Source organism: Micropterus salmoides, unplaced genomic scaffold (genome assembly GCF_014851395.1).
Source record: "Micropterus salmoides isolate LMB-PRFRI ecotype aquatic unplaced genomic scaffold, ASM1485139v1 Ms_hic_scaffold_12, whole genome shotgun sequence".
NCBI lineage: Eukaryota > Metazoa > Chordata > Actinopteri > Centrarchiformes > Centrarchidae > Micropterus > Micropterus salmoides.
In genome coordinates this window covers 9,950,322-9,971,883 of record NW_024040263.1, presented here as the reverse complement: position 1 = coordinate 9,971,883, position 21,562 = coordinate 9,950,322, and the positions used below count along the sequence as shown (strand labels likewise).

At 39.3% G+C, this 21,562-nt stretch overlaps 1 protein-coding gene across 1 annotated transcript in view; it reads left to right on the top strand.

The window, feature by feature from the left end:
* The window catches only part of gstcd (glutathione S-transferase, C-terminal domain containing), a 55,867-nt gene that overhangs the window by 25,963 nt on the left and 8,342 nt on the right, over positions 1-21,562 (top strand). Inside the window, exons 6-9 of the mRNA XM_038713266.1 lie at positions 11,529-11,644; positions 12,706-12,750; positions 13,009-13,137; positions 18,422-18,555. Coding sequence (XP_038569194.1) covers positions 11,529-11,644; positions 12,706-12,750; positions 13,009-13,137; positions 18,422-18,555 — 424 coding nt within the window. The remainder of the gene's footprint in view (positions 1-11,528; positions 11,645-12,705; positions 12,751-13,008; positions 13,138-18,421; positions 18,556-21,562) is intronic.

The window sequence follows — 21,562 nt, the reverse complement described above, 5'->3', positions numbered from 1 at the left end:
TCATTTAAAAGCAACACTAGTTGACCAAAGTGCCCTCCGCAATAGATGACACATATACATGACAACAACAGTAGAAAAAGTAAAAAATAAAATAAATGTCACTACTGAACTCTGTTTGAAGGCCAATGAATAAAGACAAGGATTTCAAAGTGTCAGGAGTCGGGGCATTACTTATTTCAACAGGTAAAGTGTTCCAAAGATTTGGAGCAGCTACTGAGAGAGCTCGGTCCCCTTTAGTTTTTAGCCTGGATCTTGGGGACATCGAGGAGCATCTGATTGGATGACCTCAGTGCTTTGACCGGAGTGTGTATATGTAACAGAAGGTGCCAACCCATTTAAAATTTTAAAGACAAGCAATAAAATCTTAAAATCAATCCTAAAACAGGAAGCCAGTGGAGCAAGGCTAAACCAGGGGTAATGTGCTCACGCTTTTTAGTTCCAGTTAGAAGTCAAGCTGCTGCATTCTGGACTAACTGTAACCGACTGATCCACTCCAACATAAAAAGAATTACAGTAGTCTAGTGGAGATGTTATAAATGCATTAATTACTGTTACTATAAGTCTTTGCGTGGCAGGTGGCTTGACTTTGGCCAACAGTCTCAGCTGAAAGAAACTGGCTTTTACTACAGAACTAATCTGTTTTTCAAAACATGTATTCATAACAAAAGCAAAGAGTAGCGTATGGTTTTTACATCACATAACACTTCTTAACGCCACTGGCTGAAATAAAAAAAAATAAAGCAAGTTTCTCCTGACTTTTGAACTAATGTTACTGTTTTGCACATCCATTTATAAGAAAAGTATTTAGTGATTTTACAAAACACAAAATGTTGCTTAACGTCACTCTCTCCTGCCGAGTGGATGCATCACTGGTAGTAGCGGCCGGAGTTTTTTTCTATAGGCTAGTTTCACGTTGCTGTGCTGGTTTTGCATGCAGTTGCTTATATATGAGATGCAAAATTGTTCGCGGTTGAAAGCTTTTTGCTGGTCACACAAAGTTTATAGTGGCAAAACAGATCAAATTCTGAAATGTCAGGTTATTATTGAGTCAACAAGAATTTACAAACTATGCAAAATCTATGTTTATTGAAGTGGTTGACTCCAGTTTCCCCACCGGCTACCTGAGCGTTTTTGCCCCCTGACTGTGTGCGCATCCAGTAGTGTTTGTATACAAGAAACCCATCTATATAAAGGGTGCTTTATTTTGTTACCACCATAATAAACCAACAGCCTGGAGCTCTGGAACAAAGGTAAAATTGAATACCAAGATTCTGACAAAAGCATACACGCCAAGAAAGCTACAGAGCTACATGAGTAGCAACATCACACACCAACAAACTACAGTGAAAGGCTGGAAAACCTTAAACATTTGTTTTATAATATAGTCCTTTTGGGCCCATTCTGTGTTGTTTTGAAGATGTTCTACTTAAACTTTTAAATCTTGCGTGCACTGACTGTAGCATGTGTGCAGCTAGCTGTGTGTAATTGGTGTTTTAATTAGCTATGTGACAAATGTTTCAAATGCACAAAACTTCTATAATATTTTGTTGTAATGGTGCTACCATATAAACTGGGGGTTTTAAACAGTTAACTGATTATAACACAGCATCAAAATGCTTCAATTAAGTAGATACAGATATTATAGATTATAAATATTTTTTGTAATACTGTCATGCAGTGTAGACACGTTTTTGTTTTAAATTTAAATGGGAACTTAAGAATATTGTTTAAGGGAAAAAAGACAGTGAGGTTTTTCCCCATTCTTCTAAGCCATAATATTTGCCATGTTGTTAAGTCTGTAGCTTTCCTTGCGTACGCATTTGTCAGAATCTTAGTAATCCATTTTACCTTTTGTTACTCAGCCCTAGGCAGTTTGTTTATTGGGTGTTAAGGAGCACTCTGTGTTTTGGTTGGTCAATTTACTCCTGCAGAACCCATGTGTGCAGTTCATAGCACTTAAGGGAACAGCATTTTGCACTTATCCAGTCTCATAAAGGAAATATAACATGGCCTCTCACACCACGCAGTTTGCATTTGCCAGCCTTTCCTTGTTGCATGGTACATTCACATACCTTGACCAGGTGTGGCTTAGTGAATGTATGAATTAAATACTTCATTCAGCCGTAATACAAACACTGTACTGCTACAGGGCTTTTAAAGTCCATTTGCATTAGTTTTTAACCTCTGGTCAGGCGAACAGCTCCCACACCACGCTTGTTTTTATGACACACACAAGCACTGCATTGTTCTGAGCAACTGCCAAGACAAGAAAACATTGTTATTGTTCTGCAGAAGGACTGCCAACTTGATCCTTTCTGAACTGACACACTGGTACATTCATGACTACTTGACCAGGATCCAGGCATTCAAACATGATATGATCAGAAGAGCTGCAGAAGTCAGGCTGAGGAGATAATGATCCACCACACCTTCAAGTTCCTATTTCACTGCACCAGACATTTGTCAGATAGTTTGCTTATATGAATGAACACATCCGGGGTGCTTAGATATGGCCGGGCTTATTGTGCACGACCCAACATGTATGTGCACATTCTGCGCCACTGCAGTTTCTCTTACGCATACGCTTACATGTATGAAACTTAATGCAAAGGTTTACTTTTTAAGGAAGTCTTGCTTACTTCAGATGCAATATTTATATGTCTCCCTTCCCACAAGTGATCCTTTTCAAACTTTCACCTAGATTGATTGACTTGTGCTTTTGTCTATTTGTTTTCATTAAAATGGCAGCAAGGTGTAGAAAAAAAGACAAGTTCATAAAAGAAATCATTTAAGCCTTCTCCTGGAAGAGCATAAACATCCCCACATCAGAGGATAAACCAGTGTCTTATTAATTTTACTAACTACATATACAGTATACTGTATACAGTATGTATTGTAAAATGTGTTACTTATTTAGCTGTTGTCAATATTATGTAATAAAATGTATTATTATCCTACATACAACAGTTGCCCCAAACAGTCTTCTGTCCACAGTATAAACTTTGATTGGTCCAAATTGAAATTAAGATTATAAGATGACACCATTTTGCAACACCTGTTTTAGATAGACTGTTTAAAGAGGAAGAACACTTATTTTAATGTATTGTTACATTTAAATAAAAATGCATTCACTTATAAAAAAAAAAATTACCATCATATAGAATAAATATAAATGGCATTATTCAGTCCTTTTTGTTGTGCTTTTTAGTCATAAAGTTACACGTCCATGGAAGCAGCTCGTTTTTTAATGTTAAGTGTTTCTTTGCTGCATGAGTGTCCTTTCAGGCTTGCCATCTTCTAACATGACATCGTGTGACACCATATTTCTTGGTGGTTGACACATGACTCCGTCTGAGACATTACTGTGGTGAACACGTCTGGAGACGCTTTCCACCCGTGAGGAATTTATTTACCTCTGACAGCAAAACATGTAACATGAGCCAACACATAACTACAGTACTGGGCTAAGAAACTGTGGTGTACACACTTTAGATGGACATATGGAAACGTTCTAGCCTAACATTAAGGCTAGAAATAATCCATAATACTATACACTTTTAAAGTAACATGCTCACTCTGTAACGAGCTGGTGAATCTTTTGTGAATGCATAATAAGTTGTCCTCAAATGTAATTAAACCACCACCAATTTCTAGAAAATATATTTCCTATATTTTGATAAAACAAAATCCGAAATCTTAAAGTCACACATACGCAAAACATAATCTAAATTTGAATCTTAGACCAGCCCTCCTTATGTTTGCTCTTTAAACCAGCGTGTCCTCTGAGGGATGTTAGCTGTCGGATCCTGCAGAGCCCAAACAGAGGCCCCCTGTGCCACAGCGGTTTGTTTACATTCTAATCTGTGTGATGGACTTGCTTGATAAGGCTCTGGGCAGTTCTGCAGCATCAGGGGAAAAAGGAAAGAGATCAGGGCTCACTGCCAGCAGCAGCAGCGGTAGGCAACTAGAGGACACACGGGCTAATGGATGCTCAGTCTCCCCCCATGTCGCAGCCATAGCAGGTTTTCTCTTCCCCGAGCATTGGGAGATGTCAAGGCAGAGTCAACATGCTGGAAAAACCATCTACAAAGATTCTTAACAGTTTTGTCATCTCTGGCTTTGTGCCAGTAGTTATCCAAGGGATGGGATAGTATCTGTGCACCTGTTCATGAACACCACAAACATCAGAATATTCCGCTTTCGGCTCAGATCAGTCTGTTGAAGGAGGTTATACACAAATGTCTTTCAGGAGGAAACACCTGAGCCCCATCAGTTTCCAACCAATGGAACATGTCAACATCAGAATATACTCAGGGAAAACATAAGCTGGAACCAGGAAGTATTTACATTTTCAACTGTAAAGAGAAGACTTGAATTGCAGCTGGCCAGTACGTATGAAGGAAATAAACGTCCTCCTATTGCAGGCAAATATAAAAATTCACAGAATATTATGTTGCATGAAAGCTAATATGCAGACAGAAAATATACAGTCAGCGTTGTCACGGGTTGGGGCGCTGAGTGCAGACTGGGGCGAGGACCCAAATGCAGACAATGGCAAGGCGAGGAGGTTGCAGACCAAAAATGTTTACGGAAAAGGAACTCGAGGCAAAGTCCAACAAAGGTAGTCCAGAACACAAGGCAATCCAAAACACAGGGAATAATCCAGAACTAGGAAGACAAGGAACAGGCAGGAACACTCAACTTTACACGCAAGGACGTGACAAAGACTGGAGAGACAAGCAGGCATACATGTACACAGGGACTAACGAGCGGGGCGGGAGCAACACAGGTGAGCGGTATCAGGGCTAACGAGGCAGAGACAGAGAGAACACAAGACAAGCAGACATGGGGGAGAGTGAATAACCACGAAGACAGAAACACACAAGTTACAAAGAACCAGAACCTAAATGAGAACACAGAACTAGAACACAGAGTTAAGAGGAGACCAAATCACAAAAATACAAACAAGGACCAGGAATCATTACCAAAACATGAACTAAGGACATGGAACTAAACTCAGACTCCCAAATAAGACACACAGACGGAATCATAACAAGCGTATCCTTATCTCAGCTTCATGAGATAATCCCACTTGTTCGTTATGCGTTTTCCCTTTTTTCAGGATTTTGTCCAGAAATTGGCATATTTGAACAAAACATAAACAGGCAGCTGCATTACCATCAAGAAAATCACGCTGAACTCTAGAAAATGTTACTTGAAGTTTAGATTGGAAACAAGTAAAATAATATTTACACATTGATGGATTTTACAGGTGTGTTCCTTGGTAAATGTTTGTTTAATACAAACAGGATTCATTTCCATGATGCCAAATTTCAGTTTGAGGAGTCTTTAAATCCAGCTTTTTTTACAGTCTTTCATTTCTTTTTAACATAGTCTCAGAGGGATAGCTAACTTGTCTCAATTTTCACCCCTTCAGTGTTAATTTATGCACATTAATTTGCATTTTTATATGAACATGGCTTACACCGCTAAAAAAGACAACGCCTGACTAATTGCTAAAACATTGCCGCCCATCCTCAGTCTTGTACATACAGTGCGATGTGGGTAATGATAGAGGAAGGGAATTGAATTAATGTCCCCCTGTCAACAACTCTTTGCTACAGTTGCAGGCAGTTTCTGTCATACTTGTGATTGCTGCGTCTGCTAAATAAAGTAGTGGAAGACCGTCAATCTTGTTGGGATGCATGAGGAAAAATGTGTTGGAGTGGGGGAGGTGGCGTCACAGCATGGGTAAGCCTCTCTCCCTCTGATCTCTGGATTACATGGTCTGGGATAGTTTTTTTCTTGTGAGTTAGAACTCGGATAAAAGTTTTGACCTTTCCATGTTGAAAATGTTATGTTTTAGTCTCCTGAGCTTCATTCAGATGGCGTAGTTGTATTCATTCTCATTGAAGCTAATGGAAGATGACATCATAGCTTATTCTAAAACCGGCAACTTTGGCATCATGGATTCATGTAATGATTTTGCTTGTTGGATAAGGAGACCATCCTTTAATCAGAAGGCCTGGCCTCATGTCAAGCATTTATGAATTATTCTCCTGCTATGATGACTAATACTGGCACATTGATATCTGTGACAGAAAGACATTACAGCTGAAATGAATTGATTTCGTACTTGACGGGTAACAGCTGTGACGGGGCTACCTGCAGAGTGTCAAAGAGATGGTTCACATACACACAGTCCGGGATTATATTTACGGCTTTTAGTTTATTTTCATGGTTCATGGTTTCCAGAGGAGGAATCCTAAAGACTTTGTGATCCCCTGACTTTTCCTCTAGTGCAGTCATGAGCTTCACATTTGTGGTGACAAGCCAATATCTCAACAGCTATTGAATGAATAGTCATAAAAATGTTATAGACATTTGTGTCCCCTTTTTGTATCAATTGACCCTTCGCTAAGCTCCACCCCCCTAAGTCACTGTTGCCACAGTCTATTACCGCACTCCCCAGAAAAAATATTGTCAAATTTGTTGGAAAAAGCGATCTCAGAAAGAAGCAGACAGTTTTGCAGTTGCATTATATATTTGAAGGTTGTATTCAGGCTGTCAGACTGACATGAAAAAAAAAGAAAGATAGAAGCTGAAGCCTACCGATCACACAGAACAAGTGAACCACCGCATACCCCGACGATTGAGACAAAAGACAATGATATCAAGGATCAACACTGTTCCTGTAAAGCTGGGTAGGCCTCTATTCATTATCACAATCATTAAAAAGCAGAACAGTAGGGCTTTATTACGTTACATTCAGTAGGAAGTTAGCTAGCGTTAGCTAACTAACGTTACATTAGGAATGATCCACAGCCGACATTTTTCTGGATTTATTTTAGGGTTTGGAAAGAGGATAAATTGTACTTCTCCTATCAACCTCTCTGGGTAGCGACTGTAACTATTACAAGTGCCCCAGGAACAACGTTTGACCAAAAATGCTAGAAAACGACTGTTTTTGCATTTGAGTCAATGGAGCGCATTCATGAAAGTGTCGGACCTCACTTAGAGCGAGTCCTATACTGCGCTGTAATTGGCCAGCTGTGTATGCTGGGAGTGGCTTAGCGAAGGGTCAATTGTAAGAACTTTGAGCTCCTGACCTTTCATCTAGCACCATCATAAGGTCTGAATTTAAATTTGTTCGATACTTGTGTTTAGTGTTAATTAGCAAATGTTAACATGCCAACAAGCTAAACTAAGACGGTAAACATAGTTAACATTACACTTGCTAAATGTTAGCATTTTTGATGTGACAATGCTAGCATGCTGGCACTGGCATTTAGCTTTTTGTGTGTTTTAGCTGCCTAACTTTAATCATATCTTGCCTACAGTCTATTTGCCATTATCACATTCTTTTCCAACCCTAACGATGCCATAATCACTCTGTGTCACTTTGTGTGGAAATTGTAGGAATAACGAATGAAAAATGCTGACATTGAACAGTCAGAAACTTTCATCATTGAACATAATCCAGGGTTTCACAGAATCCTCCAATATCAGCATTCTGTCTAGCAAGTGGATTGCAATTCAGTGCAGAGATCCTCCTGAAAGACAAATGATGAGGTCTCCATGAAGACCCTGGGGGAGGTGCTTGCCTGTGAGTCATATCTGCATGACCCTGCTTGGAAAGACGCAATGTAGGAGCATTACCTTGTGGGCTCATTACCTGGGTCCCCTATCTGTTAGGCGATGGGCAGGGTCAAGGGATACATCTAGTCTGGAACTAAATACATCTCATACAGCATCTCATTTTTATTTTTTTTCTTTATCTTAGCGTGTAATACAGTGAAATATTAACACCTTTTACTGGTACTAACACTGAGCATTATTTTTGCAAGTGACAGCCAGTGAAGATCAACATGTTAATTAAGTAATCAATATTTAACAGCTACTCACTGTAGCCACACTTTAAGCTGTGTTATTGCAGAAAGAGCAGACTAAATAAAATCTGAAATGAGGTTGTGAAACTCCTCCAACACCCCCCCAACAGGAAGCAGGAACATCCACTGCTAAATAGGTTAAGCCGTTGAAATTCATTCAGCATTTTAAGACATAATGAACACTACCTTCATGTTATTAGTTGTTTGGAAATTCAGAATTCTCTACAGTGTGTTTCAACTCTTGTTTTTCTTTTTACATCTTGTGGCTTTTTGACCTATACTCTGTTTGACACGTACTTTATGATGTTCATCTGAAATTGAGTGATTTTTACACAATTACAGCAACCCTGGGCGTGAACTTTTAAGACCTCTCTGTGTTACTCACGTTGAAAAATGAAATTGAAAAGGGAGAGGTCGACTGGCATGTGGTTAGCTCTTCTGCTGCCACCCACTCAGTCCTACATAGCTTATGGGCTTGACCTTTAGCTGTGTGGTGACTTTTTACTAGTCCTGTTTGAGTAGATGCTGAAAATCTACACACAAACTATAAGATCAATTAATACACTTTTTTAAACAAAGAATACTGTATACACCTTTTGCACTTTTGTAAAGAGTTGTGTAACTGACCTTAATACCTTGTTTCTCAGCATTGAGCACAACTTTGAGAAAGTGCCAGATGTACTTCTGTAACCTTTCGTAAACACCTTCGACCCTTTGTGTGGCCAACCACACATGCATCACCCCACTCTGAAGTTCCCCTCAGCTTTATAACACCTTACAGCTCATTGGTTTGATATTGGGTCCACAACTTTACTGTTTTGGTTAAGTCTCAACACTCTCATAGCTTTGTTTTCAGCTGCAGCAGCAGGAATATTTGCGAAAAATCTATAAAAACGGACTGTACACTACTTGCTAGGGCTGAACAATTTGGGGAAAAAAATCTTATTGTGATTGCTCTGCCAGATATTGCTATTACGATTCGTTTTGCAATTTTTGAAATTATGTTTTGCTAAAGTTCAACATTCACTGCCAGTCTATTTTTGACTGAAGCCATGTTAAGCAGCACAGAGCAGATGAACCAGGCAGAAAGTCAGACACAGAACAGTATTTTTCAAAATAAAACACACTTTGCAGACTCACGATCGCACATCAACAATAAACACAGTTAAACCGACAAAAGAAAGAAACAATTTAACTACGTAGCCTACTTAACTATAGTAGAAGCACAAAAATCAAGGACAACTAAACAAATAAGCAAGTGAGCAAAATCAGATGGATTTACCCATGCGGATATGTAACATTAGCCTGCACAGAGAGTTAACAGAACAGGCTCACAGAGAGCTGTTATCCGCAGTTGAAGCTCACAAAATGACAAATTAATAGCACGTTAACAGCACGTTAACAACACGTTAACAACGTAGGGCAGGATAAACGCTCCGCTGCTGAAACGCCGCTGCCTGTGTCGGTTCCGCTGGCATCAAAAGAAACTACATAACCTACATTTTAATCGCAGTCTTCACGATAAGCTAATCGTGTTATTTCAAATTGCAATTTCAAAACAATTAATCCTTCAGCCTTACTGCTTGCCCAACACCAAATGACAGACAGTGAACATAATGGAGCATTAAGCAGTTGAGGAGCCAGATTTTTCCCTCAGGAGTTGGTAGAGACCAAAACAGAGCTAAATGTGAATAATGGACATTACACTAAAGCCCTGGATATACTTGCTTTTAACTACGCATACACAAGATGGTTGCCACATGTATCCTGCGTTCCTTTGGAGTGTGGGTTGTGCACGTCTCCAGAAATTAACGCTACGCGTCCGCGAGATGCAATTCCGCACATGAACGTGGCGACAATATGTTGATCTGACTGGCAGGTCAACAGCAATACTGTTCCAAACACCAGCCTAGGTGGTGGCGGTATGCAGTTGGTTTGCCAACCGTAATTAAAGAAGAAGAAGGTCATCAGCATACTTTAAAAAAGGAGATTTATGGCGGTATGTTTACAGTAAAACTCCAGGAGCTAGTCTGCAATTACCGAGAATGTTATGATGTCTCTTGTTAAAATCACAACCTACTTGAGTGTCGCTATGTGTGGTTTGTTTACGATGTGCAAATTCGGAGGTTGTCAAGAAAGATAATCCGGTGTTGGCGATGGATGATCCGGTCCTGTTCTGCCCCCTAGTGGATTCAGGTTTAATCCTCAAGGTACACGCAAAGAACGCAGGCATGTATGTAAACAATGCCGTTGGCGACGCAAACGCCCATCTATGCCTACGCATTGTTAAAAAGCAGGTATATCCAGGGCTTAATGAGGTTGCAATATTACTCCATATCTTTTAATAAATGTGAGTAACTTTAATAGGTAATAATATGTCATTGTTGTGTTTACAGCTTGTTTCCAATGCCCCCAAGTGGCCAAAAAAAATTCATTGCAGGTCTAGTGTTCTATATGACATGAAAATTTTGAGGAGTCCTTTACGGGTAATCTGCACTGTTACTTTGTTTGGTTATTCCATTTTTCCTAACTAAACCATGTCTTAGATTGAATTTCATCACACTCTTTAATGCAGTTTGCAATTAAAATCTAAATGTGTTCAGATGCATCAAAAGGCCTCTATACTAGAGACACTCTCTGGAGCCGTTGATACATAGAAGTGCCCGCGCCCGTGTGAATTGCTCATTCAAATGAAAGCAGAGTCTTGTCAATTACCTTCCTGCTGTTTCTCTGTATTTAAATTCATCCCTCACTTTCTTTATTGTGCTCTCCCTACAACTGGGATCAGCTCAATAACAGCCAGTAAGAGACACTGAATAATGCCACTGTGAAATTTCCTATTCATTTCGATGGAATGAAAAGTCTCTCTGGCTACCTTTCCTCCCATGTTGTCATTTAGAAAGCAGTGTGAGCAGATGTGAGCAGAAAAGTGTAGAAATAATATTTTTCTGATATTCCAGTTGTGTGTGGTAAATGAAACACACATCACTCTAGATTTATGGACCAGAGATGGCACGTCAACGGCTCACTGGCGATGTGGCGTGCTAGAAGACGGGAGACGGGAGAGGAAGATGCAGAAGACTGAAATGTGCTTAGAGTTAATGGAGTACATACTGCTCGCACAGCAGCAGAAAGTCCTGCCACAAACAAGGAGGACATTTGATTTTGGCTCGGAGGCTTGCTTTTGATTATGTTAAAAGATTGTTTGTACTCCCTAGTTGGCAATTGGTTGGAAACATGCTGATGAGAGAGTGGAGGCCTTTTCATCTGTGTGCTATAACCATTACATGAAATGACTGGTTGTAAATCAAAAGTTGAGGAGCTGGGGGGTGGAGGGAGGAGACTTTCTTCTAACTGACAGCAAAGGAAAAGAAGACATTAGGGTAAGGAAAAATGTGTAGTGTGAACAAGTATTCTGATGTCTTTTTGTTTCTGACGTTGAGTTTATTGTAATGAGTTAATATTGACTCCAACCAAGCTACAAAATAGTTTTTTTAAATTCCATTTATGTTTGATGGCTTTCTTCTCTGGCCGAGTTTTGTTTTTCCTTTTTAATTGTGTTTTCAGATTAATTGCCTGGAAAAACCTGCTTTTAAGACTTCATGCTCAGATGCAATGAGAACTTGTTCTCTTTTGCAGGGAAAATGTCAAATATCCGTGCAGTCAGGAAGAGGCAACAGCTGAATAACTTGGTTGGCATGGTTACGGGGCTAGCCAGGCCAGGATACACCGTTGTGGATTTCTGCAGTGGAACGGTACTTGTATTCATCGGTCCGGCAATTCATATCTGTTTATCACCAAACCTGACCATGGCTACCAGTGTTGGGCACTGTAACATTATTACTTTTCTCAGTAACTAGTAGTGTACGGGATTACTATTTACAAAATAGCAATGATATTACAGTTACTAATCCCAGTAATGCTGCGTTACTGAACGCACCATCCTTGATATGAATGCTCAACTGCGCGGCAGGTCAGCGGCACCAGGCCTTATGTTTTTCAAGTCAGCTGTTAGCCAAAAAGCTAAAGGAAGACTAGAGAAAGAGGGAGATAGGCATTCTTTGGACAGCTGTAAATATTGCCATTATTGTGTCACACACACACACAACTAGTTATCATATTTGTTCATGTTTTTTAGATATACTTTCCTCTTAAAATGCTTTTCTTGTCAGTCTACACAGACAGAAGAAAGTAATTACGCTATGCTAAGGGTGGTAGTGTTGCATTTATAAAGGGTCAATACTTGGTTGGAAAGGTCAGCAATAATCATAATTCGATTGTAGGGCTGGTACGATAAAACAATAACAATAATTATCGCAATATAATTTTTTTCAATAACAATATAACAAATGTTCAATAAATAATCAATAAATGTTTGACTTTATTCACTTGAATCATACACAAATTAGGAATTATTTTCTTTTATTAAGATGTTTATTTTGTGGAGTAAAAGGGACCAAAAAAAGCTTTTACTTAATTTGACTCGTGCATATTTGTTGACAAAGATTTTATCATATTTATGTTCTAACTCAGATTTGTGAAGTGATCCACTGTTTAGCATCTAGTATTGACCATAATTTAGAGTTGAAACCACAATTAACCATCAGGTTTCTTCAACTTCCACAAAAATCAGCCTTTAAACTCAAAAGAAATAACAATTTGATACTTATCGTGATAATTATCGATATCGAAAGATATGAAAATCGTGTTTTTGGCCATATCGTCCAGCCCTACTCTATTGATGCCTCTTTGATGTATTCTGCTTTCTTAATGTGCATCTTCCTTTTTTTTTTTTTGTCTTTGTGCTGTCTCTCAGGGCCATGTAGGGATTGTTTTGGCGCACACACTTCCAGATTGCCAGGTAACGTATGTGTATGGTGTCACTGAACTTGTATAGGTCAGGCAAAATTACCATTTTGGACTGGTAACTTCTGACATTATTTTTATTATATTATTTGTCATTATTTTTGACATTTTACAGACTAAAAGATGAATAGATAATCCAAGAGATCAATTGATGACGATGAAGGCATTATGATTTATCATTAAATGCATCCCTACAATTCTGCTATACTGCAGTCACATGCAGCTATGTGAGTTTTTTCTGTTTTTATTCAAGGTCCTCCTCATAGAGAACAAAGAAGAGTCCTTGGTGAGGGCTCAGAGTCGTAGTGCTGAGCTTGGTCTGAAAAACATCGGCTTCATTCAGGCCAATTTGGACTACTTCACTGGACCCTTTCACATTGGGGTGAGCATAGAAAGTAACACCAAGCAATAAAAAAAAGTGCCTTTGCACCAGTTTTGTCTCCATTTGTTTGATGATCCACAGATTCTGCAGACAGTACATCTCAGGTGACTTAACTATTGAAGATTTTGCTAATTTGTGAGTATGTAAGTATTGCAAGGAAAAAAATGTTTTGTGAATCACTAAAAATAAACCATAGTGGAAAATAAGGGTATTATTTAAATTACGAGTGGTCACAGTATTATCTGTACTGTGCAAAATTTTAAAGCTATTTTAATGTAATTATTATAATATAGCAACCATAGTAGCACTGATTTTACTTCCTCTGTTTCCATTTAAGTTGCATTGTTTGCTGCATTAACAATCCAATTTTCAATTACTACATTCGATTTCCTTAGCAAATCATATTGTTTTTCCCCCTTACACAATAGCTTTCTAGCAGACCAATGAAAACATTGTTCATATGTAATTTGAAATATCAATTTGCACGCAAACTATAAAGCTTAGGAGGCAAAATCTCTTCTGTCCATGAAAACACAGAAATGAGTGTAGTGTCACTGCCATAATGATTATCAAATTGAGCTAATGTGTTTACCTCAATAATTCTAGGACATTAATTTATTAACAGCCTTATCAACAGAGTAAATATCTAAGAAGTTTGCATGATGTTTGAAAGCATTACTGTCAAAACAGTTGCCATTGTTTGGCATTTGAAGCGCAACATTACCTTTTGTGTTTGCAATTTAAAATGTTAATCATTAAGCCAGCAACCCAGTGCTTCTCGTTTGAAATCGAGAAGCTCTTGTCAACACTGCATAAACAATGTGTGACTTTCTACTTTGCCACAATAACAACTTTACTGCAAGGTGTTTGAACATTGGATTTTTATTCAAATTTTTTGGGAAGCTCAGCCACACATCACATAGAGAGACATGTCATTCCCTCAACTCTTTCCAGAAGCTGAAAATGCCAATGTACAATTACTTTTGTCACTGCAGCTAAGATGGCTTTTCACTTCCTGAAGTGGAGCTTCTAATCAGAACCCTTTTAGTGCTCTGCACTTCAGTCAAGCAGTGTGTGTCACTGTCCCCTCTCTGATTATTGGAAAGTCAAAAGGCACTTTTACCCAGAAAATAAAAGAACAAAGCAAAAGTCAGGGTTAAAGGATCTCTTCAAAGAGCAATATTAATGACTGACTTGTTTTTGTTTGTTCTTGTTTACTTTGCCTTGCCAAGATCTGAAGAGTTAATCTCTTGTTTTTGGCTTAGGAATCATCTTTGGAAAGGAAAGTGTAATCTTTGGAAAGTGTTTATAATAAAAGTAAAAGTGGTTGCCAGCCTTTTCAAGTTTAATGCAGGCATCTTGGGCCTTGTCACCCTATTTTCTTCTTAATTCAACACACATTCTATAAACCAACATCTCAGCCAAGACTGCAATTCTGCCGGTTTGTGTTTGTTCAGCTAAAAGATCCCGCTTAGTAATTGTCTTTGATTCTGCACGGCTAACTGCAACAACAAAATAAATAAATTACTAGCTTTGAAACTCTATGTTTAACAGGGCTAAAACAAACTAAAATTCAGTTGGCCCTACTGGCTCTCAAACTGCAAGTCGAAACCCTCGCTAGTCCTACTTAAAACACCCACCTTCATCTACAGAGCTCTTGACTTCTCGAACTGATAATTTCTATCAATTTAGAGCAAATATGTTCTTAACTTTGGTTGTTTATGGGCTAAAAACATGTCTTTAGGATTTAAAAATTTCATACAGGCCACATTTTGCTCTCCCATAGAATTTTTATCGTCTTTGGTCTTGATTGTTGTCATCATTTATGTGTCTCGGGTCAATGTTTTCTCCCAAACATGTTTGGGAGATCCATCTTCCTGCCATGTGTCATAGCCCAGTTTCAGGAAAGCCAGCTGTGCTTGCAGCTTAGCTTTAACTCTCTCTGGGACAAATAGGAATATATATGTACCTGCTGTAATTAGAAATAGCTATTGTTCCAGCATCATCACTCCACTGAGACCCGTTCCACTTGGCAAGAAACAAACAGCACAGATTATTCTTCTCCACAGTATGTGGGTGTTTTATTTTTTATTTTTTTATAGTCCAGTAAGAAAATATATGCGCACGTGCTTATGGATTTTCGTCACACACTACATGAATGTTAAGATTTATGTATGAAACAGGTGCTTAAGTTTGTCCTTTTCTGCACTGCTTGAGATTCGTACCTGAACATTTATGCAGCCTCAGCTGTTGCTTTGGTTTAGGCTTTTGCTTTCTTCCTGCATGACACAGATATCTCTACCTGGAGGAGCCACCCATCACACTGATTTTAATCCTGTCATGTATAATACATGGTCCCATTTTTAGTCACGTTCATTTAATCAGGCTAATTAAGTTGAGGTGTCCCTATTCTTAGTCAGTGTCTGCTCTTCCCGGCTACAGTTGCATGTCCCAGGTGTTAGACTGGTATCAGAAGCAGCCTGTACGTACAGTGTATTTAGTTTTTTATTCTTTCTCCTGTCAGATAACATTGAGCCAACAGACCTCGGAGGCAGGAAAAGTTGTGGAGCTTGAAGTTGATTTGAATTTTATTGGATCCAGGTTCTTTATTGGTTCTGCTTGAGGCTCTGATTGTTTGCAATTGATTCTTTCACTTGACTTTTTTATGTTTGTGTGAAGAAAAATGTACTTTGCTGTTATTGCTTTAAGCCTTATGTAAAAATAATTATTGATCAATTCCAATAAGGCTTTATCAGCTGTAATTCCAATGCTGGTGTCATTTAAGGATTCCAGGATCGTTTCTTTTTTTAAGATTTTAAGATTGAGTCTGTTTATCTCCAGTCAAAGGCTACATCACGTCCACCTTTGGGAGGAAAACAATTTGATCTGATTCTGTGTGATCACACGTATTCTAGTCAGGTCCACACTAATAAGCTCTAACATATTTGTATGTGGGTTCACAGACAAGCAAAATACGGCACAAAAACCATAGACTCACAACACTGTTGAAGATCTACTGAATTCTTATTGACGATGGACGTGATTTTTTCCTCTTTTTCTTGAATTGCTATGTAATTTTAAGCATATCATCATGAAATCTGTGCAACAAACAAAAATTAACATTTAAATGAGTTTAAAAAGAATTGACAAAGACACAGCTTTGTTGAATCACACCCTGCTACAACAGTATGGAGCTTGCAAATTGCTGTTGGAGAAGGGCGTGAAGTTGATGAAGTAGAGTATTAGTTAGCTCTATTGCAGGCCCAGATTGGACAGGAGAGGGATGTAATTACTTTAATGAAAGTGAATAATGAAGCCTTATTATTTCTGTGATGTGGATATCGAGAGAAGGATACAGATGGAAACAGCTTTTCCTCTCCCTAAAAGACAGATTAATATAGAGCACAGCTTTATAAATGGGCCTTGGTCCTTGGTTGTTGCATATTGATTCATGATTTCTTCTTCTAGTGAAATTTTATGTAGAGGTGTGCTTAGCAGGGCCTGTATGAAATACTGGTATGTCTATGAGATGGTTTAAAATCAGCTTTGCATATATTTTCACCTCCCATTTTTAATTAACATCTCACATAACATATTGTACTGGGGCATAGCTTCATCAATATTGCTTGAACAGACAAAAAGAATCTTAGCCATTGATAAAGCAAAAATGCTTTCTAAATCAAGAATTGGAAATGCATAATTGGTGAATAAAACATACCAGGATGTGTTTTATTTTAGTTGTGTGCATTTAAATTGCATGAGAGGCTTTGTGTTTGTGTTAAATCAAGGCTAAAGGTTATAAAATGTAATTAGGATTTACCACAGCATGACTAATGTACAACATTAAGAAGCTGGGTAAGAACGATGGCGTTACTTTGTTAATTATTTTTGCTTTAAATGTGGGGGATGTAACATCATGCTATCCTTGATAGCGACTCCTCCTAATCAGCAGTGTGTGAGACATACTGTTGGAAGAAGCTAAGCTAAGCTTTTCCCTGATGCCATGAATAAATGCAGCATAGAAAATTAGGTGCAAAATAGATGTAAGGCCATGCAGGTAATGTGTGTTCAGAGTCTCCTTGTGTAACTTCATGATTGATTGTTGATCCTTGTTGATTGTTGATCTTTGTTGTTGTTGTATATTTTTATGTTGTCAGTTTTTATATTTATATGTACACAATATTCTCTTCCATTCCGTTACTTCTGCACGGCACAGACCCAGAATAATGCACATGTATATATCTGCAACGTTGTTCTTCCATTCCATATTTATATATTTCTGCATTTATTTATGTTGACTGTATGTTTGTCTACGTGTAGCACCTTAACACCACAGCAAATTCCTCGTATGTGTAAAACACTACTTGGCAATAAAGCTCCTTCTGATTCTGATTCAAGTTTAAATCAATGCACATCTGTGAAGACTTATCTAAGTGGAATTAATGATTGTTTGCTTGTTTTGTTTGCTTAATTGTTTGCAAACACATCATAGTTCCATGTGGAGCTCTTTGTGCAGTTGAGAAAACCCATTTCTAAGCATAGACACATACAATTGCTGATTTTCTATATATTTGGTTTTCTTGTGTCGCATGATCTGAAGGATTGCTGCAACCATGCAACTTCTTATGCATCTCTGAGAAATGTACCCCTGCCCAGACAGTTCAGTGACTTTATGAGTAGGCTTGGCCATGTGTCTGTATCTTCCCTAATCTTTGGAGCTGCAGCCAATCTTGGCTCAGCCTTGTCCAGAGCGGCTCTGAACTTCTGCTCTGTGGCACTGCTGTCAAGGCAACATGCAGTGGACTCAGACTCACTGACGCCAAGTGACAACCTCTTGGAAGACAAGAATAGAAGTCCTCCAACTTCTACTCATTTCCTTTGAGAGGTCATATGGAATGGAGACTATAGGCTATAATATTCTTTTAGTAAAGTCTTATAAGTCCCTTTCTGTGATTCAATATATAACCACGCAATTACTAATACGTAGCTAGGTGTTCATCACCACGCACAGTTTACCCACTCAGTGGGAATCCTGATGCATCCGTGCCTCTGCTCCTAAAGCACTAATACATTTTGTGTGCTCTAACTCTCCAAGTCTGCACCTTTGAGAGCATAGATGTGTTTAATAGCAGCTGCCATTACGAAGCAATCAATGAGATTGAGTTCAAGCTTCCGAGTGCTCCCAGTTTTGATCGTGCTGTTAGACAAAGAAGGTTTTCAAGTAAAACTTAGATTTTATTGGTGAGTAACGCATTTTATATTAGTTTTCTGTCTTTCACTTCAGGTTGCCCTCCATGCATGTGGCGTTGCAACAGACATGGTAATGGAGCATTGCATCCAGGCGGGAGCCGCCTTTGTCATCAGTCCGTGTTGCTACGGCTTCATCCAGAACGCAATCAAGTTCACCTTCCCCAAGAGGTTTGTACATCTGCTCACCACACCTTCAGTGTCACCTCTCGGGGTGTCGGCTTTTTAAAGTGTTGTTTCTGACCTTGTTGTTTTCTTGTTAGACCCCTGCTTGCATCTGTGCTCCTCTCCTCTCTTTTAGTGATTTTCTTCTGTTTCTCTTTTGGGGCTCTCGGTCCCTATCATTTTCACACTCATTCTCACTCTCTATATCTCTTGTGACTGTGTTTTGTTCACCTCCTGTCTCTTATCATCACAACTGACAATATGAGGCAGCAGCGTCACATCGCCTTCACAACAGGGTCTGCCCCCCACCTCCGCCCCGTTCAGCAACAGAGAATAGGGTTCTCTCTGTAGAGGCTGTCTTAGATATTACAGAGTGACAAGAAAATCCAGTTGAAGAAATTCTACTCTTGGTATAATTACTTTATCATACGTAGTGTATCATATAATTAAAAACTTATTTTTCAGTCCTGGTGATGTCGTAAGCTCAAATAAGATGCTGTTTAAACGGCATAGAAGGAGAAGTGAGAGGTTTTACATAAATGATGTTGATCCAGTTGCTATAGCAGCACTCTGTTGACTAATGGCACTGTAATGGCTTAAGAATCATAGCAAGGAAGAATGCTGCTAAAACTACTTTAGGATGCTGGAGGCTTTAATACACTGTTGTGTAGGATTGTTGTAGCAACTGAGAGACGGTGATCACCAGCAAGTTAAGGTGGAGATTGTAATTGTCGGGCCACATCTGTTCTGGTCGCATCCATAGTTTTTTCCATCCAAATTTAGATGTAACCACAATTGCATTCCCATGGAAACTGCTAACAAAAAATGACATGCATGGAAAATGCTAGGTGGGGAACTGAATTTGATGAATTTACTATCTATCATACCACAAGTGATACAAGAATTAGCTAGCATGCTGTTTCCTAATTGTATGTTTAATGGGTGCCTGGTGTTGTGTTAACGTTGAGGGAAATGTTAATTCTGAGTGAGACTAATAACTTTAGCCTATAGAGCAAGCTGTTAAAGTAACAGGAAGTTGCTTCTGTTTGTAGCTTATTGGAATGCAATTAATTCAAAGGCCTTTAGTAATGTTAACTGCATGAAAGCAACTCCAAGGACGTGTCTCAATCTTAGCACTACTAAAGTACAGGTTTTCCAATCATGTCAAAATCATTGTTTTTTAAAGCGGTTCACATAGACTGTATAAAATATCAGGACAGGAGGCTTTTGGACTACCATTTTGAAGCCTCAAGTCTGACATTTTGCCCGTTGCCATCTTCGTTTTTTTGAAAAAGGAAGTGACCATATTCGGATGAGTGGGGGAGGGATACCCATTGCTACTCCTGACAGATTTGCCCTGGTTGCGACTTGTTAATCACAAGGTATCCACGCCCTAAAGCATAACCTGCCTTACCGTCTAATTGTACTCTAAATGGGAATTTACAAAATTAACATCATGCAGTATTGAAGAAGATTTCAAAATAGCGATTTAGACAATAAACTCAATAGGAAAGTGTTTACTGTGGTAATAAATAAATGAAGGGTAAGTTTGTAATAAGCTTACATACAATCGGACTTCTTTTTTGCAACGAGCAAAGTCAACCCCTGCTTGCCTTTACAAAGAATGCACGTTTAAGGCACTTCCACATTGGCATCACTTTTCAGATCCAGAGGTTACTATAAATTATTCGCATAAACTATGCACCCATCTTGTACCTTTTATAAGAATAGATGACTATCTCTACCATAAAGTGCTACTTTCCTAGCTACTGTAAGTGTGATATTTTTCAAGATCCGCATGAGAAAGTTTCAATGCAGCCTTCAAGGCTTTCAACATGAAGTGGGTGTGGTTTCATCAAAAGTTTGTCTGAAAACAAACAGCAAAATGGTGCAGCATTTCCTAGAGTGAAAATTATTCTAGAATTCACTTTTTAGGTTTTAGTGCGGAGTCACAGCTCAGTTGAAGTCCAGTCACCCCCAGCTTTCACTGCACATTCTTCTTTTCTTCATCTCTGCATACACCCTGTCATCCTTCATTGGATGTCGGTTTCTGTTTGTGGTAACAGAAACATGCAAGAATTTGTTTTCTGGCAGGATTTCAGGGGTTGCAGCTCACAGACTACCTGTCATCCAGTGTGTGCAGTGTTTTTTCTCTACTCAGTCTTTTAATAAATGCCTCTTTATGCATTCACTTAAAAATCAATGCTGTACCAGAAGGGTTTGCTGGACTTTAATGGACTTTGCCTGCTGTGCTGCCCTGGTGGGAGCAGTTTGGGGTACACATGGGTCACGGGATTCTGTCACCGTCATCTCCAGCCTTACTGCAGTGCACTTGAACTCCTCTGAAAGACTGCAAATGGGCCGTCCCAGGATGCTTTTTCCATAGAGCCTTAAGTTGCTAAAGCAGCTGGGGAGACCAAGCCACTATATGGCGAATGAGCTGATCCTCTCCATCTTGTCGACCTCTGTGATTGAGGCCAAGTAAAGCCCGTGTAGGAGACCAAATTTAAGCAACCAGAGCTTCAACCTGCCAAAAAGCAAGGACCTGTTGATGTGCCACTGGTGGTGTCCTGCCTATGCTGGTCTACTTGGTCTTTGTCTTTGAGGGTTGCATCATACCAGCGTCCCAGGCTTTTGACTGGAATCTCCAGTGTGGAAGCATTGATCTGACAGCTTCCCCATGACGATTGATATGCTCCTGGACTCGCTCGGCCTTAACTGCATCTGGGCCCACTCGATGTTCTCCTGCAGCTTTCTCAGCACTCGCACGCTGCAAGCCTGTATTGTGGCCATTGTGGTCATTTCATCCTCCTCATGTATGGCGTGATGGGAGGCAGCTGCAGGCCAGGTTTTAGCTCCTCTCCTCTCGCCTCCCACGGTGATGCTCTGATGATGACCTCCATGGCCATGGCGAATGGCTGCTGGGGAGATGGTACATCGGGCCATGATGCTTGCCTCCAGATGTTGCCATGCTGTGGCGTATTCTGCTGTTGTCAGGCATAGCTGCACATCC